The 22,665-nt window shown below is 44.9% G+C and overlaps 1 protein-coding gene across 8 annotated transcripts in view; it reads left to right on the top strand.

Annotated features, from left to right (window-relative positions):
- ACTR3B (actin related protein 3B) overlaps window positions 1-22,665 on the top strand; it is a 93,454-nt gene that overhangs the window by 64,199 nt on the left and 6,590 nt on the right. The window contains exons 12-14 of one of the 8 annotated variants that reach the window (XR_005021182.1): window positions 16,184-16,298; window positions 20,755-21,000; window positions 21,790-21,871. Coding sequence is in view for 1 of the 8 variants with exons in the window: in XM_036863152.1 (XP_036719047.1) it covers window positions 4,507-4,539 (33 nt within the window). In the remaining 7 variants the exon portion in view is untranslated. Of the gene's footprint in view, window positions 1-4,506; window positions 4,935-16,183; window positions 16,299-16,470; window positions 16,692-20,754; window positions 21,537-21,789; window positions 21,872-22,665 lie in introns of those variants that run through there. The other 7 variants (XR_005021180.1, XR_005021181.1, XR_005021183.1 and 4 more) reach the window with 7 other exon arrangements.

The following is a 22,665-nucleotide window of genomic DNA, read 5'->3' as shown; positions in this document are numbered from 1 at the left end:
CCGGGTGCTTTGCTGGCAGGTGCATTTCCCCCAGACTCCTAGAGCAATGCGCTCCTGTGTGTCAGTGCCGGCCCCGGGCTTCAGAGGGGTCGTGCCCACTTCCTGTTTTAGCTGTCCCTCAAATGACCCTGTGTCAGGAGCCCAGTATCACCCACATTGGCTAAACTAGAACTAATGTAACCCGTCCTTCAACCACAGAACTTGTAAAGCTCCCGTTGCCCTTGTTCGGGACAAGATTATCTTTGAGACTGTACTTTTGTTTCTCATCTTACAGAATCTTCATCAGAGCTTTTTTTTTTTTTAATTTTATTTATTTATTTAATTTATGGCTGTGTTGGGTCTTCGTTTCTGTGCGAGGGCTTTCTCTAGTTGTGGCAAGCGGGGGCCACTCTTCATCGCGGTGCGCGGGCCTCTCACTGTCGCAGCCTCTCCTGTCGCAGAGCACAGGCTCCAGACGCGCAGGCTCAGTAATTGTGGCTCATGGGCCCAGTTGCTCCGTGGCATGTGGGATCTTCCCAGACCAGGGCTCGAACCCGTGTCCCCTGCATTGGCAGGCAGATTCTCAACCACTGCGCCACCAGGGAAGCCCCAGCATTTTGTTTTAACATAACATTGGTGGGACAGAGTCATACATGAGAACGTGACTGGTGTGATGAGGGGCCCTCAACTCTGGCTGAGACCCCTCCCAGACCACATGCATCAGGATGGGGGGAGTGGGAGGGAACAAGGAAGGCATTCATTTTTCACTTTCTGTTTTTAAGCGTGGTAGGTGATGCCCATCTGTAGCTGGGGCTGAAAACCCTGGTGAGCAGAGGAAGGGCTTTTGAATCTGAAAGATCTGAATCTAAATTCTGGCTGTTCCTTATGCAGATGGTTTCTCTTCTGTTTCCTCATCTAGCTGAGAATTGCAGTGGCCCCATTGCTGTTAGTAGATTGGAGTGATCATAATTTTTTTGTTTTTTCAATAAACCTGCCAGATACTGTATGATGTAGAAATGGCATGTGATTCTGCAATGTGCATTGGTCATTCTATAAGGAGGAAGAATGCTTAGAGTTGTTAGTAATTTTAAGAAAATCTACACATACCTCTTCTTCAGATTGAATTAGCACTAGATCATAATGTAGCAATGAGTTAAGTATTAATGGAGTTGTTGGGTAAAATCAACCTTCTGTGATGCCTTATAAATGCCTTATAACTCTCAGCGAACAGTTTTCTATAAAAAATTTCAACCAATGCACACTTTCACAAAACATTCTAAAGTTATAAGTCAGTAGTTTTTACAACTGTTAAACCTGTAGATACGACAAGAAGTCGCTTCACCCCATTTGACAGATGTAAACATGACTTTATGATGATAAGAATATTACAGGCACGCTTTACTTAAGGAAGACCTGGCTAACTGGTGTGTGAGCATCTGCCAGCGCTCCCTTCCTAACGAGACGCGGTGGCCGGCTCGGGGTGGCTCTTTGCAGCCCGCCTGTGGGAACCGCCTCTCAGTGTTCGCACGGGGGGGCTTCATCTCCTCCTCCTGAGGGCTTCCACGTCTGCTTTTACTAATCTTCTAGCCAAGACTGGATCAAAGAACATGAGGCTTATGATATTTTTCCTAAATGTGTGAGGGGTAGGGGAAGAACACAGGAGAGGGAAGTTCAAGATACCAGTGGGGAGGCTTCCCTGCTGGCGCAGTGGTTACGAATCCGCCTGCCAATGCAGGGGACACGGGTTCGAGCCCTGGTCCGGGAAGATCCCACATGCCGCGGAGCAGCTGAGCCCGTGTGCCACAGCTACTGAGCCTGCGCTCTAGAGCCCGTGAGCCACAACTACTGAGCCCGTGTGCCACAACTACTGAGCCCGTGTGCCACAACTACTGAGCCCATGTGCCACAACTACTGAAGCCTGCACTCTAGAGCCTGTGCTCCACAACAAGAGAAGCCACCACAATGAGAAGCCCGCGCACAGCAACGAAGAGCAACCCCCGCTCGCCACAACTAGAGAAAGACCACGCGCAGCAGCGAAGACCCAATGCAGCCAAAAAAAAAAAAAAGATACCAATGGGGCAAGGGGTAGGTAACTCCTTGATCGAGGTCCTTGCAGAGGTGGGAGATGATGTGGTCCAGAGTTGAGGGGAGGAGAAGCCCAGGATGCACCAGATCCTTCTAGTGGAACAAATCCACAGGGCTGGGGACGCCCTTCAGTGGAACTTCCATGTAGCCCGGATGGAAGAGGGAGGAAGGCAGCAAGTTGGCTTCCTTGGGAGTGGGGTTTTGCCGGGCAAGTGTGGCGACAGGGCAGGTGTCCTGGGGGTTCTCTGTCCTTGAAGTCTATGAAGTCCGGGTAGGTGGGGAGTAAAGGGAAGGGAGGATTGAAGGTCCTGAGTTTCAAGGTCAGGAGGGTGGGCTCATAGGGCAGATGTTAGTGTTTCGGATTTCAGAGGTGGAGCACTTCCCAGTGAGAACAGGACCACCGAAGTGAGTGGTCATCGTGTAGAGGTCACTGGGAATGGAAGAGATGAGGGGATTTTGACATGAGCGTGTTGGGTAGATTGGTGCGCGCCGGTGTCACCCAGGTGGGGCGGGGCCTCAGAGGTGAGAGCGGGATTGTGACCCAGTCGCCGAAGTCCCGAGTCTGCGTGGGTAGTGGCCCCGAGCTGAGCACAGAGTGTGTGGGGAACTGTGCCAAGTGCTGACTGCACGTGACCTTATTTAATCTGAGCAGCCTGTGAAGTTGGCATTACTATTATCCCCCCCATTTTCCAGGTTGGAAACTGTGGCTCAAAGAGATTTAATCACGTGCTCGAGACCACACGGTTAGGAAGCAGAGAAGTCATTATTTGATCTAAAGTTTGCATTCACTGAAATCATGCCATTTGCAGCAACATGGATGGATCTAGAGATTATCATACTAAGGTAAGCCAGAGAAAGACAAATATCGCATGATATCACTTATATGCGGAAACTAAAAATATGATACAAATGAACTTATTTACAAAATAGACTCACAGACAGAAAACAAGTTTATAATTACCAAAGGGGAAAGGGTGGGGAGGGATAAATTAGGAGTTTGGGATTAACAGACACACACTACACCTGGCTCTGTGCTGGGAGCTGCCGCTGTATGGCCACTGTGAGGATGCCTCAGTCTTGGTTATGCGTGTTCCACAGACATGCTTTCGTTGAACACACTGGGATTTGAAAGTTCCTCTTTGGTATCACGGTGTTATTTCAAGGGGAGGTTGGCGCACAGCATCCTGAAGGGATCAGCCCCAGAAGGGGTTTCTTTCCCTGAGGGCTCTCGCCCTCGGCTCCAGCATCACCGATGTGTGAAGCCTTCTTTGACCTTCCCCACCGAGTCAGCCTCTTCTTACCCATGCACCAGCTATGCCCTCTGTCCCTCACCTGACAGAGGTTCTGGAAAACGGGACTGATTTTTGTGCCCCCAGGACCTTTGCAATGCCCGGCACGTGGTGGGTGCCCATTAAATATTGAATTAAATTTCTAATCACATGAAGACTCCATCCCTGGTTTTTCCAGGCTGGGTATGCTGTATAGTGAGAAGTGTTGTGTGTTTGGGTAACCTTGGATGAAAGCTGGGTTTCGGGTGTCTGGGGTGTTACCCATCATGACTTTAAGACTTTTAACAATATAACATTTATCTCTTGAATGGATAAAGAAGATGTGGTACATATATAAAATGAAATATTACTCTGCCATAAAAAAGAATGAAATAATGCCATTTGCAGCGACGTGGATGGACCTAGAGATTATCATACTAAGTGATGTAAGTCAGAAAGAGAAAGACAAATATCATATGATATCGCTTATATGTGGAATCTAAAAAAATGGTACAAATGAACCTATTTACAAAATGGAAATAGAGTCACAGATGTAGAAAACAAACTTATGGGGGAAGGGGGGGAGGGATAAATTGAAAGATTAGGTTTGACATATACACACTACTATATATAAAATAAATAACTAATAAGAACCTGCTGTATAGCACAGGGAACTCTATTCAGTACTCTGTAATGACCTATATGGGAATAGAATCTAAAAAAGAGTGGATATGTGTATATGTATAACAATCACTTTGCTGTGCACCTGAAACTAACACAACATTGTAAATCAACTCTACTCCAATAAAAATTTTTTAAAAAGATAAAACATAAAATTGTACACAACATCCTCCCCCCCAATCTAGCTCTTACATCAAATAGATCAGTGGTCGCCTGGGAGAGGGTTGGGGGGTGGGGAAGGTTAGGAGGAAATGTACCTACCAGTAGGTATAGGGTTTCTTTCTGGGATGAGTAAAGTGTCCAAAGTTGATCCTAGGGAGGATTGCACAGCTCTGGGACTACACTAAAAGCCATTGAATTATACACACTAAGTAGGTGAATTCTGTAGCATGTTAATTATATCTCAGTAAAGCTGTTAAGAACTTAGTAGGTTTCTGAAAAAAAATCTGGCTCTTAAGCCATGACTCCAGTAGGTGTTCCGTATACCTGACAGGTGGGTGTGCGATGCTGTAGCACACGTGTGTGAGAGGACCTCCCTCCACTGTGTCACCATCTGCAGTGTGGTCAGCGGGAGAGCCCAGTGGAAGAAATGACCCCGCGGGAATCTTGAAGACGTAAGTATATTTTATGGTAGCGATGGCCAGTTCATTCTCCAACTTAACTAATACGCCTAACGAGCTCTTTTGTGACTGAAGTACCGACGGTTCTGTGATGAATTCATTTTTTATGATCCCTGCATTTTATCTCATTTGGAAAAAGTACGGTTGTGCTGAACAGGCTTGTGAGGTTAATCAAGCGTGTAGCTTATTTCAAACCGCAAGAGAGCGCCATTAAGAATATTTATCTGTTAAATAATTCTTTACCTGATTGAAGACTATTTCATAATGTTTCTTTTAAAAGTAACTGTCACGCTTGTTAAATAGAAATATAAATTGATTGGCAAAATAATTGTGTGGGGTTCTAACTGGCAATTACATCAATTTCGCTTGGTCGGATGGAAATAAATCTTGTTTAAAAGGAGGAAAAGACCTATCGTTTGATATTGGTATGGAAGGATTTTTCTCATGTTAAAATATTAGTTCTTTCTACCCTGTATTATGTCTCAAAAGTAAGCAGCTGTTTATTCTCTGAAGATGGATTTCTCAGGTTTTACCCTCTTGTTTTTAGCTTGGGATGCTACAGATTACTTCTGGTTATGTGTGTGTGTGTACAATCATATATATATAAGTTAATAGTATTTGCTACTAAGAATTTCAAAGTTTTTTGATTGATAAAAGAGGAATATAGCTATACATTGTTAAAAATTAATAATTACAAACCCAAGAGTTTATGATGGCCAATAAAATCTAAATGATACAGCATTGGCTATATTTTCAATATTAAGGGGTCAGATCAGCTGTAGTAATTGATCAGAGCCTCATTTAAGTCACTCATGGCTGCACTAGCACTTACTGCAGATAAATTTTTAATTGTTTCCCATCAGACACACTTTGGCCTGAGTAGTCTCTCCTCGTGCTTATAGCTAGTTTGGCCCTGGTGACCAGATGAGAAGGAGTTCTGAGGGGTGCTCTTGGTGTCCCTTTTCACGGCAGTGTGGCTGAACTTGGCGACTGCGCAGAGAACGGGCCAGCTGAAAACCTGCCTCCAGACTCTGGCATCGCTGTCGGCTTGTTGCTGGTCCTTGTTAATATCAGTTCATTTCTTTCTCCTGCTCACCTACTGATGGGGGTTATGTGCTCCAGGGGAGCCAGTGGCCGCAGGATCCCACCTTACTGGACAACTCCGATGACGAGAGTTCCTGGAAAGATGAGCTAGGGGGGGATGGGGACATTGTCAAGGAAACCACAGGAGGCTGTGGTCCAGCTCCCACTGCACCTCTCAGACTGTAGTCTATAGAACCACACCCTCTGGGTTTGTGCGGTTGCCTCCGGTTTTTGTTTTTTTAAACTGGGAAAAGCCATCATTTGTCAAGTGCTTGCTGGGTTCTGGGTACTGTGCTAAGTCCCCGTTCTGTCAACGCACGTTTGCTAAGCGCCTGTGAGCCCCAGGATGTGCCAGTCTGAGGTGGAGTTTCCTTTCCAGTGGGAGAGCTGTGCGTTAAGCAGATAATCACAGATTATCACAGACTGTGAGAGGGCCACGAGAGAAAGAAGTGTGGGGTGCGCTAAGACATACCACAGGGGCCCTGGGTGAGGATGTGGGTGAGCAGAGGGGTGGTGTCGCAGCTTCCCGAGCAAGTGACGCTCAGCTGAGACCACGAGAGACGCCGGCCGGGTGGAGGTGTGGGGAAGCAGCCAGGAGGGGCTGACATGGCAATTAAACGCCTCACTGACACACAGGCCCGGTAGGATGGAGTAGAGGCATGCAAGGTGGGGCCGGGTGCAGACCTCGGTCTTTCTCTGGAGAACAAGGTCCTCAGGCGCGTAAGACAATTTTCAGCATCAGAGTGGATGATCAGGTTGGGGCAGCCATGCCTGGGAGTTTCAGCCAAGAGCTGTAGCTTTTCCTCTGGAGACTGAGCGGATGTGGAAGGAAAGAGGGGAGTCAGCCAGACGTGAGGGCTGCTCTGGGGTGTTCTCTTGGGAAAGTTGTCTCGTGAGACCAGACGGTCTGGCAGAGGCAGCCAGGGAAGACCGGCAGAAAGTTCTCGAGACTTACCCTGTAGAACAGTGGGCAGAAGGAATCAGAGCAGCCAGCTCCTGCGATCTTCAGATGAAGGTGGGGAATGGGTTTTCGGGGTTTTAGTATAATAGAATATACGGCCAGCGGATGCAGTTAGTTTTCAGTTTTAAAACTGAAAGACAATTGCTCCTGCTGAATTTAGAAGTAGTAGGTGTTTTTCACTCTTCTTAGCTCTGTGCTTTGTTTCTTTTGTAGAAAAAGAGCTCCTATGATTTGTCCATGATCAGTGGTATTTGAGAGCTATTACAGAAGGACTTATGATACAGCACAGTGTAGAAAAAGTGCTCTAAATAGTCATTAGAAACAAGCTATCAAGAGAAATAAGTTTGTGAGCTATAAAGGTACAAATGACTGGTATTTTCCACCGGCGTGACTCATCTTAATTAGGATGGTATACTGAACTTGCATTTCTGATTATGCAGTCATTTTCTTGAGCTGAATTAGTATGTTTTAACATTTATTCATTAGCTCTTAGTCTATGATAAATTAAACGTTATAGGTAATCAAAACATTATTGTGTGATATCATTACAGTGGTCTGAATTAGAGTTTAAGAACGTTATTATAATAGTATATGTAACTTAAATGTCCCCTACTGGCAAAGATGAATAGCATTATGAACTTTTTACTGGTGATATGCCGCTCATGTCCGGGTTGATTTACAGTTGAGTAACTTTTAAAGAGCTGACAGCACTTGTGCCGAGCCTTTATGGACAGTGTCCCTTCCAAGGAGGAAGCCATCCTCTGCAATTTGGTGGTGATCACTAAACCACTCATAATAATATGTGTACTAAGTTTGTCGTGCCAGTGCCCTGAGAAGTTGTTATATTCATGACATAGTAAAGTAGGCGCCTGGTTTCACAATGTCACATTAGGAAATCAGCTACATGAAAACGGAATGATGATGTCGATAGGGCTTAAAATCCACACCTGGGAGGGCTTACCTGGTGGCGCAGTGGTTGAGAGTCTGCCTGCTAATGCAGGGGACACGGGTTCGAGCCCTGGTCTGGGAAGATCCCATATGCCGCAGAGCAGCTGGGCCCATGAGCCACAATTGCTGAGCCTGCGCGTCTGGAGCCTGTGCTCCGCAACGGGAGAGGCCGCGATAATGAGAGGCCTGCGCACCACGATGAAGAGTGGCCCCCACTTGCCGCAACTGGAGAGGGCCCTCGCACAGAAACGAAGACCCAACACAGCCAAAAATAAATAAATAAATAAATAAATAAATAACAAAAGTGATGGTTTAAAAAAAAAAAACCCACACCTGGGGATAGTTTTTCAGGATTTTGTTTTTTCTTAAAAAAAATCACTGATACATTCACACAAAGAGATATACATTTTTGGGCGTATATATATTTTTTCTTAAATCTTAAACTCTACCATTCCAGTGGACTGCTCTAGAAAGCCTTGGGGCTGTAAATACTGGACTTCTGCTTATTCAAGGGCGATGCTTGTTGCCGGTGTGAATAGAATGGGAAAGGGACTTGGTGTTCTTTCCCCCAACATCAGAGATGGATTTGTGGGGATAACAGGAGTTACAGACCTTTAGACCCAGCAGTTCACCTCTCCCCGCCCTCCCCATGACCAGGTCCTCTTGACGACGTGGGATGAGAAGTGACTGATGGTGAGCAGAATTCCAGGCTGTGTCCACCGCACAGAGTCACGCCTGCTGGATCACACAGGATTGACCAGAGACCCCACGGAGACCAACAAAAATTACTCAGGCCTGCTCACAAGTGAACTGTGGCTCAATACCAGACAATTGCTTCTGGATGTGCTTGTTACAGCAGAGAGATGAAAAACAAGTTCCAAGCTCAGATATATTTGGGAAACCTTGTGTTAAAGAAAGCACATTTCTTTTTTCTTTTTTTTTAGAAAGCATCTTTCTTTACTCAGTCGACGAGAGCTTTTGATATGCTGGGATGCGTCGTGTCCTTCTGAGCACAATGTAGCGCGCTGCGTTCCGTGTCTACACCTTGGCCCCCGAAGTGGTAACACATGTCGGCACCAGTGGTCCAGAGGACAGAGTTTGGGGAATCCGTCCTACCGGGATCCCCCAGGAAGTGCCGCCTTCGGATCGGGTTGTCGGTGGAGGGCCCTCTCTCATCTTGCTCTTGGTAGACTAAGTGAGGGAAATAGAGGTTTCTAAAAAGGATTTTTTTGTTTTTACTTTGGAATAATTACTTTTATTTTACTGTGAACTGAAGAGAAATGATCATTGTGCTTCTGATGGTCATTGGTGATAAAAAAGAAATTAAGGAAAATTGAAGTTACAGAAAGTATTTTGGTATTTTGCAGAAAGATTGTAATTAAGAAAATGGGCTGTTTGGCATTTCTTTCCATAATTTTTCATTTCTTACGCTCTTATTCATCATCTGAGATGATGCACGGGTTCGGTGTGTTACAGTCTTCAGGCTGCATTTATGCAGTTTTTCTGTAAGGACATAATTTCTATCCATTGGAGTTTGAGTTCAAATATGAACAAAATCCCCGACAGGAAAAGATTGAGAGATGCCAGGGGTTCCTATGGTGCTAACTGGGGGGGGGGGGTGTGTGTGTGGGGGATTGATAGTGTGGTGGTCACTGGGACAACAATTTTTATTTTTTAGGGAAAACAAATTCCTTTTAACGAGTATGATAAAAATAAGAACGATATGATGTTGTGCTGACATCTTTTGTTCTTGAGTGAGAACCCCCAGTTTTCTTTACTTTAATCTCCAGTCACAATTGTGTGCTTTGGAGAATATTCTTTTTTTTTCGGGGGGGGTGTGTGTGGATATTCTTAAAGAGGAAAATTTTTATTCATTTTAATAGTTTTAGTGGGCATCCTATTTGTGGTTAGGGCAAAGAGTTTCTAAAGGTCATTTACTTTCAGATGTTTTCTTGACTCAGAACTTGGGAGGGTGTGATCAACCTTCCATCGCGTAGGCTCTTCCCTTTCATTATCCAGGGGGGACTCTGATTGCCCCCCTGCCCTGCCCTCAGGCTGTTTTACTTCATGGCAGCACCTCTTCTGCAGAACGTAGAGGAAAATTAAAGATGAAAACGGCTTTCCTTTTAGTTGTGGGGAAAATAATTGGTGGTAAAGAAGATACAACTTTGTTGTATGGAAATAAATGAACCACGTAAGTAAGAGGCTGCTTACTTAGCGCTGGTGGAGCGCAGGGGTCCATCCAGGGGAAGGGGGCTCCGGGGCGCCCTGGTGGAGGCTATGGGCGCGGGGGACCTAGGGTGGCTCACTTCCCCACGTGATTGGTTAGGGGAGCATCTTAGGTTTTCCCCAGTTGGTCCTGAGTTGGAAGTGCGGGCAGAAATTAGGGAAGCTGTCCGTTATTGGTAGAGTCCTGGCTGTCCTGGGCTGGCTGCTGCACGTGTGGTTTGGCTTCCTGGGCTGATGCTTGTCGATGAAAAATCAATCAGTCGATCTAAGAAAGAATTGGAAAATTTTATTTGAGCCAAATTTCAGGCTTATAACCCGGGAAGAGCATCTCAGAAAGCTCTGAGAACTGTTCTGCCCTTTAGAAGTCAAGGCCCAGTTATATAAGTTTTTTTTGGAGACAGCGCTGTACATTAAATGATATATTATTGACAGCTTGCATAATCCAGATCTAAGTGCCATGGCGGTGGGTCACGTGACCCTTACGCGATCAAGGAGGAACGTTATCTTTTAAGGAGTTGTCTTGATGCTGGGAGAATGTTGCTCTTTTTGGTTGAGCAGGTGTTTCTGCTAATGGGAGAGGTTTGATCGATGCCTAGAGCAGGTACACAATGCTCAGTGACCCGACTTCCTCCCAGTCCTTCGTAAGGATGCCTCTCTTTACAAGCCTGTGTCCCTCCCGGAGGCGCAGGTGGTGAGATAGCGCAGGGGTGGATCTGCCACGGGGGGCCGGGCGTGGTATTTATTGATTCATGAGTCTTCTTGTAAAGCAGAGGAGAAAAGAAACAATTATGTGCCAGAAAACACATTTTGATTTCTTAAGGGCATCCATTAAACTTTTACACTTGAATAGTAAATTAGAGCAGCCGCAGGGCTGCCTGGAAGGGCCTTCTGCTTTTCCCGCCTGCGCGTTGCTGTGCGGTGTCCCTTGAGTTCAGGGTTTAGGGGGAGGCTTGAGCGTGGTGGGCAGACTTGTGGCTTGTGGCTCAGCCCTGGGACAGAACAAGGACACTCCTACTGATGGACCAGTTTGCTTCTCCACCTAATCTCCTTTTCCTTCTGGTCAAGCACAAACTGATTATCCAGCTTAAACTTATTGTTTGTGTCAGACAAGTAAGAAAGTGAAGAACTAAAAAATTTGCAAAAATGTGTCATGAATATGCTCAGCATAGTTGGCAGGGCACCCAGTGGGCATAGACTGTGGGTGTCCCTTCCAAAGGGAGTCTCTCCTTGAAATAAAGCAAGCACAGGATTGTAAGAACAACCGTGTCCACAGATTTCATGCTCGAGCTTTTATAAACTATTGATCAATTCAAACAACATTTTATCTATCTTTTGCTTTCTCAAGGTTGTCTTTTTTTTCCCCCAAAGTGTATTCTATTAATAGAGGTTGGCCAAATTGAGGTTGTCCTTCAGAACCGATTATTCTCATTTTCCATTTGCAAAACATGTAGTTTACCTACAGATAGGATACATTGAAAACGCGATAAGTTATTTCAACAGAGTTAGGTTGGGAGGGGATTTTAAGAAATACCTGCATCAAAACTTGCTTCTGCCCTTGATACTTTCAAATTTAAATAATATGCAGCAGCAGAGAGCTTGAAGAATAGTACATAGGTTTAGTATAGAATTCCTGAGGGAACGAGCAGGGGGTTTGCATACAGGATACAGCATCCCAATGTTCCACTTTCCCATGTATCAGGGTTTTAGTCACAGACCACAGAATGCAAGTTCATTATTTATTTATTTATATTGGTTAATTTTTAATTGAAGTATCATTGATTTACAATACTAGTTTCAGGTGTACAACATAGTGATTCAATATTTTTATAGCATATACTCCACTTAAAATTATTATAAAATAATGGCTGTACCAAGTTAGATTTTAAAAGAACAAGAGTGCTGGTGGCTTCAGAATGCCCAGGAGGGCCAGGGCACAGTCATCGGGAGAAACGCCTGGAAGCCAACCAGAAACGCAGAGCCCCTGGCCCAGCCCACCACGTGGCTCCTGCCGTGGCCACTACAGCCTGAAAAAAACACGAGGCTGCACCCCTGTGCTGCCCAAGATGACTTCTCAGGATGGGGCTACTCCTTCCCATTGCTGCCTCCTGCCCGGGCAGACCCTGGTCACATGTGGAACGCCAGCTGCAAGGCCATCTGGGAAAGGCCACCTGTGTCCGCCTGGGTGGACGCACCCTCTGGGGTAGACCTGTCCTCTGGGGTAGACGTGTCCCCCAGGGTGGATGTTTCCTCCTGGGTGGATGTGTCTTCCTGGGTGGATGTCTCCCCCGGGGTAGACGCGTGCCCCTAGGTGGATGCGTCCCCCTGGGTGAATGTGTCCCCCTGGGTGGACGTGTCCCCCTGGGTGGATGTGTCCTCCTGGGTGGATGTGTCCTCCTGGGTGGACGCGTCCCCCTGGGTGGATGTGTCCTCCTGGGTGGATGTGTCCTCCTGGGTGGATGTGTCCTCTGGGATGAATGTGTCCCCCTGGGTGGACACGTCCCCCTGGGTGGGTGACTCATGCTGCTGTGTCTGGGAGAAGGCAGTTGCAATGCCCGGTTCACTTCAGGCTTCCTCAGACTCCAACTCTTTTTCTCCGTACATATGTTACCAGTCTGTTCCTAAATATGGTGATTTATTTCCTTCGTCGGTGCATCTGAACTCTGTCTCTGAAGCTGTTAAAATGAAAGCAAATTGAGTTCCTCTCCGGAAGCAGCACATGTGTGGAAGAGGCTGAACTCAGGGACCAAAGAACTGAAAGAACAAGAGAAATGATTGTGTGGGAAGGACATGCTGGACCCTCTGTCCCCTTTGCAGAAGATAAAAGGACATAGATTCGCTAGTTTCAAATTTGGTAAAGTTGAATAGTATCAAATTCTTTTAATCATTTTAGAAATGAAAATGTTATCCAGTAATGAAGAACTAGGAGCAGAAGCTACCCAGGTCAGCTGAAGACAGAGGCTCAATTTTACTATTGGATTGGAAGATAAGATGTACTAAGGATTAGAGCAGGGAAAAAAACAGAAAGAAAGAATTTAAACTGCTCTTGTAGTAGCTCTATGACTTCTTCAGGGTGAATAATGATTCCTGTCAGGCAAGTTAGAAAATATTCCCATTTCATGAATCTAATTATCTACAAACAAGATTTCAGGGGTAGAGGAGGTTGGTTAAAAATACTTAGTGTAGGGACTTCCCTGGCGGTCCAGTGGTTAACACTTCACCTTCCAATGCAGGGGGTGCGGGCTCGATCCCTGGTCGGGGAGCTAAGATCCCACATGCCTTGGGGCCAAAACACCAAAACATAAAACAGAAGCAATACTGTAACAAATTCAATAAAGACTTTAAAAATGGTCCACATCAAAAAATCTTTAAAAAAAAACCCAACTTAGTGTAGAAGCCTATTTTTTCCCCCTCCATATATTTATCGGTCTAGTGTAAGAGTGGGGCTTTTATGTGTAAATAAAAGGATCTACTTATTTTGACTGCTTGTAAAAAAAAACAGTATCAATAGTAGTTTCAATACATAAGGTTTTATTTTTTCCTGTAGGCAGGCTGTCCATGGCTGGCATCACGATTTCCCTGAGGGCCTCGGGGACATGCTCCTCCAAACATTCTGGCCTACAGTCCCTAGACTGTGGCCCTGGTCCTCATAGCCCAAAGTAGTGGCTGGAGCGCCAGCTGACACACATGCTCTCCAGCCAGCAGGATGAAGAAAGTGGCTCGAAAGGGAGTGACTCCTCCCTCTTCAGGATATTTCACGGAAGCACCAGCCAGCACTTTCTTGAACTTGATTGCATGGCAATAACCAACTGCCAGCGATGGTGGTAAATGGAGTCGTTTGGCTGGGGGACAGTGGGCTTAGCTAAAACTCAGTGTTTCATGATTAAAAAATAGGAGAGTGGATGTTGGGCATTGATGAGCAGTCTGTCACAGCTGAGCTGAAGGATCAGTTTTTATAGATTTCTTTTTTAAAAGGGTGGACTGATGCTTCAAGGACAAAGGGCCTCCTCTCCTGGCCCAAGTGCTTCAGAGCTGCCCCTGCCCCGAGATCCCACATGTGCTGACATCAATCTCCATTTCCCAAGAGTCACGTTGGTCGCTTCAAGGAGCACCGACGGGGTTTTCAGGCCTCTTTCCTTTGATCTTAGCCTAAGGAAATAGGACACTTTCCTGGAAGACGCTCGTTGCTGGCTTTTAATTCCCCATGAACACAGCCAATTCTGTCTTATTCGGCCCGTTGAGACTAGGAATGAGGTGATAGAAATAACTAGAAGAATCCTTCATTTTTATCTTATACTCTCAATCTCCTTCCTTATTCCCCTTTCCCTCTGCCTACTGTTTAAAGCAAATAAAACAAATTAAAACAAAGCGCCTGTTATGAGTCTCCCAGGGCTGCTGGCACAAACTATCACAAACTGTGTTGCTTAAAGAACAGACATCTAGGGCTTCCCTGGTGGCGCAGTGGTTGAGAATCTGCCTGCCAATGCAGGGGACACGGGTTCAAGCCCTGGTCTGGGAAGATCCCACATGCCGCAGAGCAACTAGGCCCGTGTGCCACAACTACCGAGCCTGCGCGTCTGGAGCCTGTGCTCCGCAACAAGAGAGGCCACGATAGTGAGAGGCCCGCGCACCGCGATGAAGAGTGGCCCCCGCTTGCCACAACTAGAGAAAGCCCTCGCACAGAAACGAGACCCAACACAGCCAAAAATAAATAAATAAATAAATAAATTAATTAATTAAAAAAAAAAAAAAAAAAAAAAGAACAGACATCTATTCTCTCCCAGTTCTGGAGGCTGGAAGTCCAAGATCAAGGTGTTGGCAGGGCCAGGCTCCCTCTTCTGGCTTCTGGTGGTGGCCATCGTCCTTGGCCTTTCTTGGGTCGCAGCTGCATCACTCCAGCCTCTGTCTCTGCCACCCCATGGCCACCTGCCCTCTGATGTCTGTCTTCACATGGTTTTCTCCTGCGTCTCTTCTCCTTTTCTTTTTCTTTTTTTTGGCTGAGCTGTGCGGCTTGTGGGATCTTAGTTCCCTGACCAGGGATTGAACCCGGGGCCATGGCAGAGAAAGCACTGAGTCCTAACCACTGGACCGCCAGGGAATTCCCTCTTCTCCCCTTCTTTTTTTTTTCTTTCTTTTTTATTGCTGTATAGTTGACTTACAATATTATATAAGTTACAGGTGTACAATATAGTGATATACAATTTTTTGGGTCAATCCCAAACTCTCTAACTATCCCTCCCCCTGACCCTTCCCCCTGGTAACCATAAGTTCTCTGAGTCTGCGAGTCTGTTTCTGTTTTGTAAATAAGTTCATTAGTATTCTTATTTTTTTTTTAGATTCTGCATATAAGTGATATCATATGATATGTCTATTTTTCTGTCTGACTTATTTCACTCAGTATGACAATCTCTAGGTCCATCCATGTTGCCGCCAATGGCATTATTTCATTCTTTTTAATGGCTGAGTAATATTCCATTGTATATATGTGCCACAACTTCTTTATCCATTCCTCTGTCGATGGACATTTAGGTTGCTTCCATGTCTTGGTTATTGTAAACAGCGCTGCAGTGAACACTGGGGTGCATGTATCCTTTCAGACCATGTTTTTCTCTGGGTATATGTCCAGGAGCAGACAGGACTGCAGGATCATATGGTAGCTCTATTTTTAGTTTTTTAAGGAACCTCCATACTGTAATCCATAGTGGCTGTACCAACTTACATTCCCACCAACAGTGTAGGAGGGTTCCCTTCTCTCCACACCCTCTGCAGCATTTGTTGTTTGTAGATTTTTTGATGATGGTCATTCTGACCGGTGTGAGGTGATACCTCATTGTAGTTTTGATTTGCATTTCTCTAATGATTAGCGATGTTGACCATCTTTTCATGTGCCTCTTGGCCTTCTGTATGTCTTCTTTGGAGAAATGTCTATTTAGGTCTTCTGCCCATTTTTTGATTGGGTTGTTTGTTTTGATGATATTAAGCCTCATGAGCTGTTTGTAAATTTTGGAGACTAATCCCTTGTCGGTCACATAATTTGCAAATATTTTCTCCCAATCTGTGGGTTGTCTTTTCCTTTTGTTTATGGTTTCCTTTGCTGTGCAAAAGCTTTTGAGTTTAATTAGGTCTCATTCGTTTATTTTTGCTTTTACTTCCATTACTCTGGGAGATGGATCAAAAAAGGTATTGCTGCGATTCATGTCAGAGTGTTCTGCCTATGTTTTCCTCCAAGAGTTTTATAGTGTCTGGTCTCACATGTAGGTCTTTAATCAATTTTGAGTTTACTTGTGTGTATGGGGTTAAAGAATGTTCTAATTTCATTTTTTTACATGTAGCTATGCAGTTTTCCAGCACCATCTGTAACTGAAGACACGAGAGATTCAGTTTCCTGTTGACCACATGAGAAATGAAGTCACTTATGTTACAGGGATGTGGGGAGAATCAAATAAGGTAACACGTAGAAGTGCTCTGTTGGCCGTCTGCACAATCACTGTTGTTATCATGGTGTCTAACATTTTGCAGACGTCTGTGTAAAGCAGCATCATTCGTGGAGCATTTGTTGACCAGAATAGTGGGTGGTAAGATATGGCTGCTGTTCTAAACATTTGCAATTCTGATGCAGAGACAAGACATCCACATGGCATCCTAAATAACACAAGGTCATGTGTAAGTGCTGGAGGACGCTAGCGGTCAGGAGCTCCAGTCAGCCTGGGCCGAGCATCTGTGGCGATCTGCAAGGGTGACCTAGTCATTCAGACCCAATGGGAGGGGTATCAGAGGACTCACCAGGAAGGCTGGGTGCACAGATTTGATCGAGAAGATTAGAACACGATGGAGGAGTGGGTAATCAGTTTCTCTGAAATTCTAATTAGGGGTAGCAATTGGGATCTGTAGTTTTTTCTTCTGTGCCGTCTCAACAAAACCAATTAAGTCTTATTGCATCTATACATCACCATGTGTACAGGCCATAAGCAGGAGAAGGCCTATTTAGCTTGTTGCCTTTTGGCTTTTAATGGAACACCAATTTATTCCTGTGTATTAAGCTATTAGGGCGTATTGGATGTTACCTTCCATTTTTCCGTCACATCCCTTTCCCACTTCCCCTTTCTCAGGCATCAGGGAGGAATCTCTTGTGACTTTAAAAATGGTGAACGCAGGACCTCCAGGGAGTAGAGGAATGAACCAGGTGTTCACTAGACGTATGTTGGACCCTCCCACAACTTTCCGATTGAGTTATTAAATTCCTCAAGGTTTTAAAATTCTACAATCAAGCATCAACTTTATTAATTCCACAGTCTGTTAAGAAGTGGTCCCATTTAGGAATATTACTCAGCCATAAAAAAGAATGAAATAATGCCATTTGCAGCTCCATGGATGGACTTTCTGATTGAGTTATTAAATTCCTCAAGGTTTTAAAATTCTACAATCAAGCATCAACTTTATTAATTCCACAGTCTGTTAAGAAGTGGTCCCATTTAGGAATATTACTCAGCCATAAAAAAGAATGAAATAATGCCATTTGCAGCTCCATGGATGGACCTAGAGATGATTGTACTAAGTGAAGTAAGTCAGACAGAGAAAGACAAATATCATACAATGCCACTTATGTGTGGAATCTAAAATAAGACACAGATGAACTTATCTATGAAACAGAATCAGACTCACAGACATAGAGAACAGACTTGTGGTTGCCAAGTGAGAGAGGGGCTGGGGGAGGGATGGGGTGGGAGTTTGGGGTTAGCAGTTGCAAACTATTATATAGAGAATGGATAAACAACAAGGTCCTACTATAGAGCACAGGGAACTACATTCAATATCCTGTGATAAACCATAATGGAAAAGAATATAAAAATAGAATGTATATATATGTTTAACTGAATCACTTTGCTGCACAGCAGAAATTAGCACAACACTGTAAATCAACTACACTTCAATAAAAAAAAATAAACAAAAGTCAGACCCAAAAGAAGTGGTCCCATTGAGAACCTAATGGCATAAGCCTTGTTCAAAGTGTACCCAAAGGCTTTGGCAGATTAGATGAGCAGCCCTTTCTAAAACAGGGAAGGAAGAGTCATGGTACCTGTGATGGTTATTTTATGTGTCCACTTGGCTGGCCTCTGGTGCCTAGTTGTTTGGCCGAACACTCGTCTAGATGTTACCATGAAGGTATTTTGTAGATGTGATTCACATCTGCGATCAGCTGACATTAAGGAGATCACCCTCCCTAATGTGGGTGGGCTGCATCCCATCAATTGAAGGCTTTAAGAGCAAAAACTGAGGGTTTCTGGGGAAGAAGGAATTCTGCCTCAAGCCTGTTAACATAGACGTCCTGCCTGAGTTTCCAGCTTGCCTGGCTGCCCTGCAGATTTCAGACTCAAGACTGTAACACCAGCTCTTTCCTGACTTCCTAAATGGTCAGCCAACACTCTAAGTTTCAGATGTGCCAAGTCCCTCCAATCATGTGAGCCAATTCCTTAAAATAAATCCCGCTCCGGCCCCTGCCCTCACATCCATGCACATCTCCTATTGGACCTGCTATTGGAGCCCCGACTGACACACCTGACCTCCAACCCCCTCTCTTGGGCTCAGTTCATCCTGGGAAATTGCCGGCAATGCTCTTTCCTCCCGAGCCCGGACCCGGCCTCAGAATCACCCAGAGGATACTAGAGAGGGAACCTGTTTGCTTTTCTAATTCTAGGAGACATTCTTCATGGATGTTGATGAATAAATCAGTAATTGCTCTCATATTAAGCACCAGTTAATTAATTTTTCAGCTAATGTTTGTGGGCTTCTGATGCCACAGTACTCTGTTTAACATTAAGGGATAAGAGATGGACAAGGTACAGAGCAGGGAAAGATCTGGGCTGAGCTGGGAGCTCCTGGGGGCAGAGGCAAGGGAGCGGCCAGGGCAGGGAGGCATCACCCGTTCCCATGACCTCCACCACCCGCTACCTTTGATAAACCGCAGATACGGGAGGGAGGCAAGGCGGGATGCGTGATGGGCAGAGGGAGGGGACCGCGTGGGCACCTGTGAGCTTGAAGCCAGAGAAGCCTGGGTTCACAGCGTCAGAGGACGTGCCCATCCCATCCCATCCCGCCGGTTTTTAATGCTAGTGATCGTCAAATGACCTCTTCGAGTCAGCTAGATATTTCGTGACAGCAGTCACTGGGTGATGAGGGAGTCGAATCTTTAAGCAGAAAGGACAGCGGGCCAAGGAGGGTGTAGAAAGCAGTGATCGTGTTGTGCTCTGGCGTGTGGGAGGCTACGGAGGTGGGGGGGGGGTGTCTGACTGAAATAACAAATGATGCCCTTAATAAAGGAGGAGGAGCTTTGAAATGAATAGCAGCCCAAGATTGGAGATTAATTTTTTAAGTGTTTTCTGACACGAGAAATGTAGCAAATCAATTCCGACCATTAGGAAGTCGTGAAGACCTTGTAAGAAGGGCTTATTGCCAAAGGCAGACGAGGGAATTCGTGGTGGGTCTGAAGGCCTGGATACATGTGTCTCCAGGCATTAAGGGAATTGGCTTGCTTGCCTTTTGAACCCAAGTCGTCATCTTTGAAATATCTCAGGGAACGCGCCGAGAAAGCCAATCTGGGTGAGGAAGCTGCCTTCCCACCCCCACTGCGCCCTCACCCGGCGCAGCCCGGCCGCTCTGATAGGGCATCGAGGGGCGTGTGGTAACGAGCTGGGTCTGCATCCATCGGACGCTCCTGGGACGTGCTGACCTCCCGGATGGTGGCCGCCGGCCGCTGGCAGGTGCGATGGGGCCGCTGCAGGACTCGGGGGCCCGGGCGCACGGGGAGCTCCTGGGACTGCAAAGAGTGAACAGCGGGTCTGGGGTCATCACGCGTCACAAGCCAGGAACCTTCGGACCGTGGGCTGCTGGCTCCTGTGGGGTTTTGGATCTAAAGCACAGACTCATGAAAATTCCCCCTTAATCTTTTTTTTCCTTAATAAGTGATTTTTTTTTCATTTTTAAATAATATTTTTTATTGAAGTATAGTTGATTTACAACGTTGTGTTAATTTCTGCTGCTGTACAGCAAAGTGATTCAGTTATACATATATATATACGTTCTTTTTCATATTCTTTTCCATTAGGGTTTATCACAGGATATTGAACATAGTTCCCTGTGCTCTACAGGAGGACCTTGTTGTTTATCCATCCTACATATAATAGTTCGCATCTGCGAATCCCAACCTCACACCATCCTTCCCCCAACCTCCTCCCCCTTCCCCTTAATCTTAAGTTGTTCAAGCACACCATTTAAACACGGGTAAATGACCTTGGCCTCTAGCTTTCATACCCTCAGACCCCTTCCTCTTCAGCACAAATCCTCCTTGATGGTTGCAATCGTACTCTACTTTGTAAAATTCAATAATAAATAGTAATGCTAGCCATAGGTAGCATTTACAGTGTGCCAGGTCCGTACGTGGATCCATTTAATCCTATTATAAGTGAGGACAGGCCCTGCATCTCTTGAGTGTTTGCTGTGTGCCAGACACTGAACCAGGCCATTCACCGTAGTTTGATTATATCATCCTCAGATCTACTGAGGGCCTAGTGTGTTGTTTTTTTAAAAATTGAAGTAAAGTTGATTTACAATGTTGTGTTAGTTTCAGGTGTACAGCAAAGTGATTCAGTTATACATATATATACACATATCAATTTTTTCAGATTCTTTTCCATTATAGGTTATTACAAAATATTGAGTATAGTTCCCTGTGCTATACAGTAAGTCCTTGCTGTTTATCTATTTTATATATAGTAGTGTGTATATGTTAATCCCAAACTCCTAATTTATTCCTCCCCCCCCCTTCCCCCTTTGGGAACCATAAGTGTGGGTCTATTTCTGTTTTGTATATAAGTTCACTTGTATCTTTTTTTCTTTTTTTTTTTAGATTCCACATCTAAGCGATATCATATGATATTTATCTTTCTTTGTCTGGGCCTAGTGTTCTTATTCTCATTTTACAGATGAACAAACAAAGAGGTGGGCTGGGGCCTCGTCAAGCAGGGAGCAAGTGGAGGAGGAGAAGGACTTAAATATACCAGGTCCTCGACCCAGGACCACAGACCGCCGGTCCCCAGGGACCTCCAGAATGTCAAGACCACACATTTCTGCCGTGCGATCCCCTCAGCCTGAGGTACTTGGTTACGACAGCCCTAGCAAACGAATACAGCATTCATGGTTCAGATCCTCAGAAACGCTGGTGCCTCCAAACCACCCCCAACGGCCTGTGTGCTGACTTTGACCACAGCAGCCTGTGATCTGTGGGGTCACATGCCGGGCTGCTTCGTAGAACCTTCCATGAACTTTCTCCTCGAATTGACCGGCGATTCTGGGGGTGGAGGGTTCTCAATATCTGCCCAACTAGCTTGGAAAAGAGGGAGAAGACCAGAACTTTGCTTAAGCCTAGAACAAATATCTTCCCTTGGATGTCATCTGATGCCTTCTATTTAAAAAATTTTTTGACTTAATTTTTTAATATAATTTTAAAGGGTACACTCCATTTACGGTAATTACAAGATATTGGCTCTATTCCCCGTGTTGAACAATACATCCTCGTAGCCTGTCTTTCACTCAGTAGTTTGCATGTCCCACTCCCCCATCCCTATATTGCCCCTCCCCTCCCTCTCCCCACTGGTAACCACTAGTTTGTTCTCCATATCTGTGAGTCCTGCTTCTTTTTTCGTTATATTCACTGGTTTGTTGTATTTTTTAGAGTCCACATATAAGTGATGTCATACAGTATTTGTCTTTCTCTGTCTGACTTATTTCACGTAGCACAACACCAATAATAATAATAATAATGACGTGGATTGGTTTAAGCACTTATACTCTACCAGGCACGGTTCTAAATGCTTTCTGTGATCAATTCCTCTAATTCTGACAAAACCTTGTGAATTGCTATTGTCATGCCCTGTTTTTACAGATGGTCAAACAGAAGCATGAAGAGGCACTTGCTGACTAGCATATACTTAATAAACAACGTTGATTTTATTTTTTTGCACCTGAAAGGCCTTAAAGATTAGTATTTGGTTTTTGTTTTTGTTTTCACTATTCAGATAAAATAATTTTGGCCCTCATCTCCAAAATTTGTGGGAGGTTTGGCATCTCATTGATATTTTGATGATTTTGTGGGCCGAGGGGGATATATGCTCACATTTTTCCATGCATAGAAGTTGAAAATACTTATTTTCAAATTAGGGATGGTGATAGAAAGGAAGCTGGGTGGAGACAAGTCAATTAAGAACTTGGAAAGCCAGCTCAAGTAATCTGCCATGTTCATGTTCTTCAATACCTTGCCCCAGCAAAAACATAAGCTATGCTGTACGTAATGAGATACTGTTCACATTTGGATTAAGGGATGGGTTTGCCAGGAAGCTGACTGGGGTGCTGATCTAGAATATATATTTATACAATATTTACGTAACTCAGAAACACAGTACCCGCTTCCCCGTATCCTGACATAATGAACAAAATGTAAATTATTAGCCCCATTCATGCGATAGTAGACTCATAAAAAAATTCATTGCCATCCACTCCAAACAGGGTAAAATGTTATATGACGCTCAAGGCATTTAATGAATGTCTTATTTGGAATATAAAGAGATATAATATGTTTACTAATAGAAAAGTCATTTCTTTCCACCTTTGCTAAATATTTGCTGGTCGAATGTTAAAGACTTGCTCTGAAAGGGCTTCATAGTCCTAATTTTCAGGGCAGAACTTCATTTCTCTGTCTAGCTCTGTTTCACAGTGCACTGGGCTGGCCCCCAGCAGGGTCTGTGTTGATGTGCCCTCTTAC

The sequence above is a fragment of the Balaenoptera musculus genome, chromosome 9, assembly GCF_009873245.2.
Source record: "Balaenoptera musculus isolate JJ_BM4_2016_0621 chromosome 9, mBalMus1.pri.v3, whole genome shotgun sequence".
In the NCBI taxonomy this organism is placed as follows: Eukaryota; Metazoa; Chordata; class Mammalia; order Artiodactyla; family Balaenopteridae; genus Balaenoptera; species Balaenoptera musculus.
Note: the sequence above shows the minus strand (reverse complement) of the source record. Positions and strands in the feature narration are given on the sequence as shown.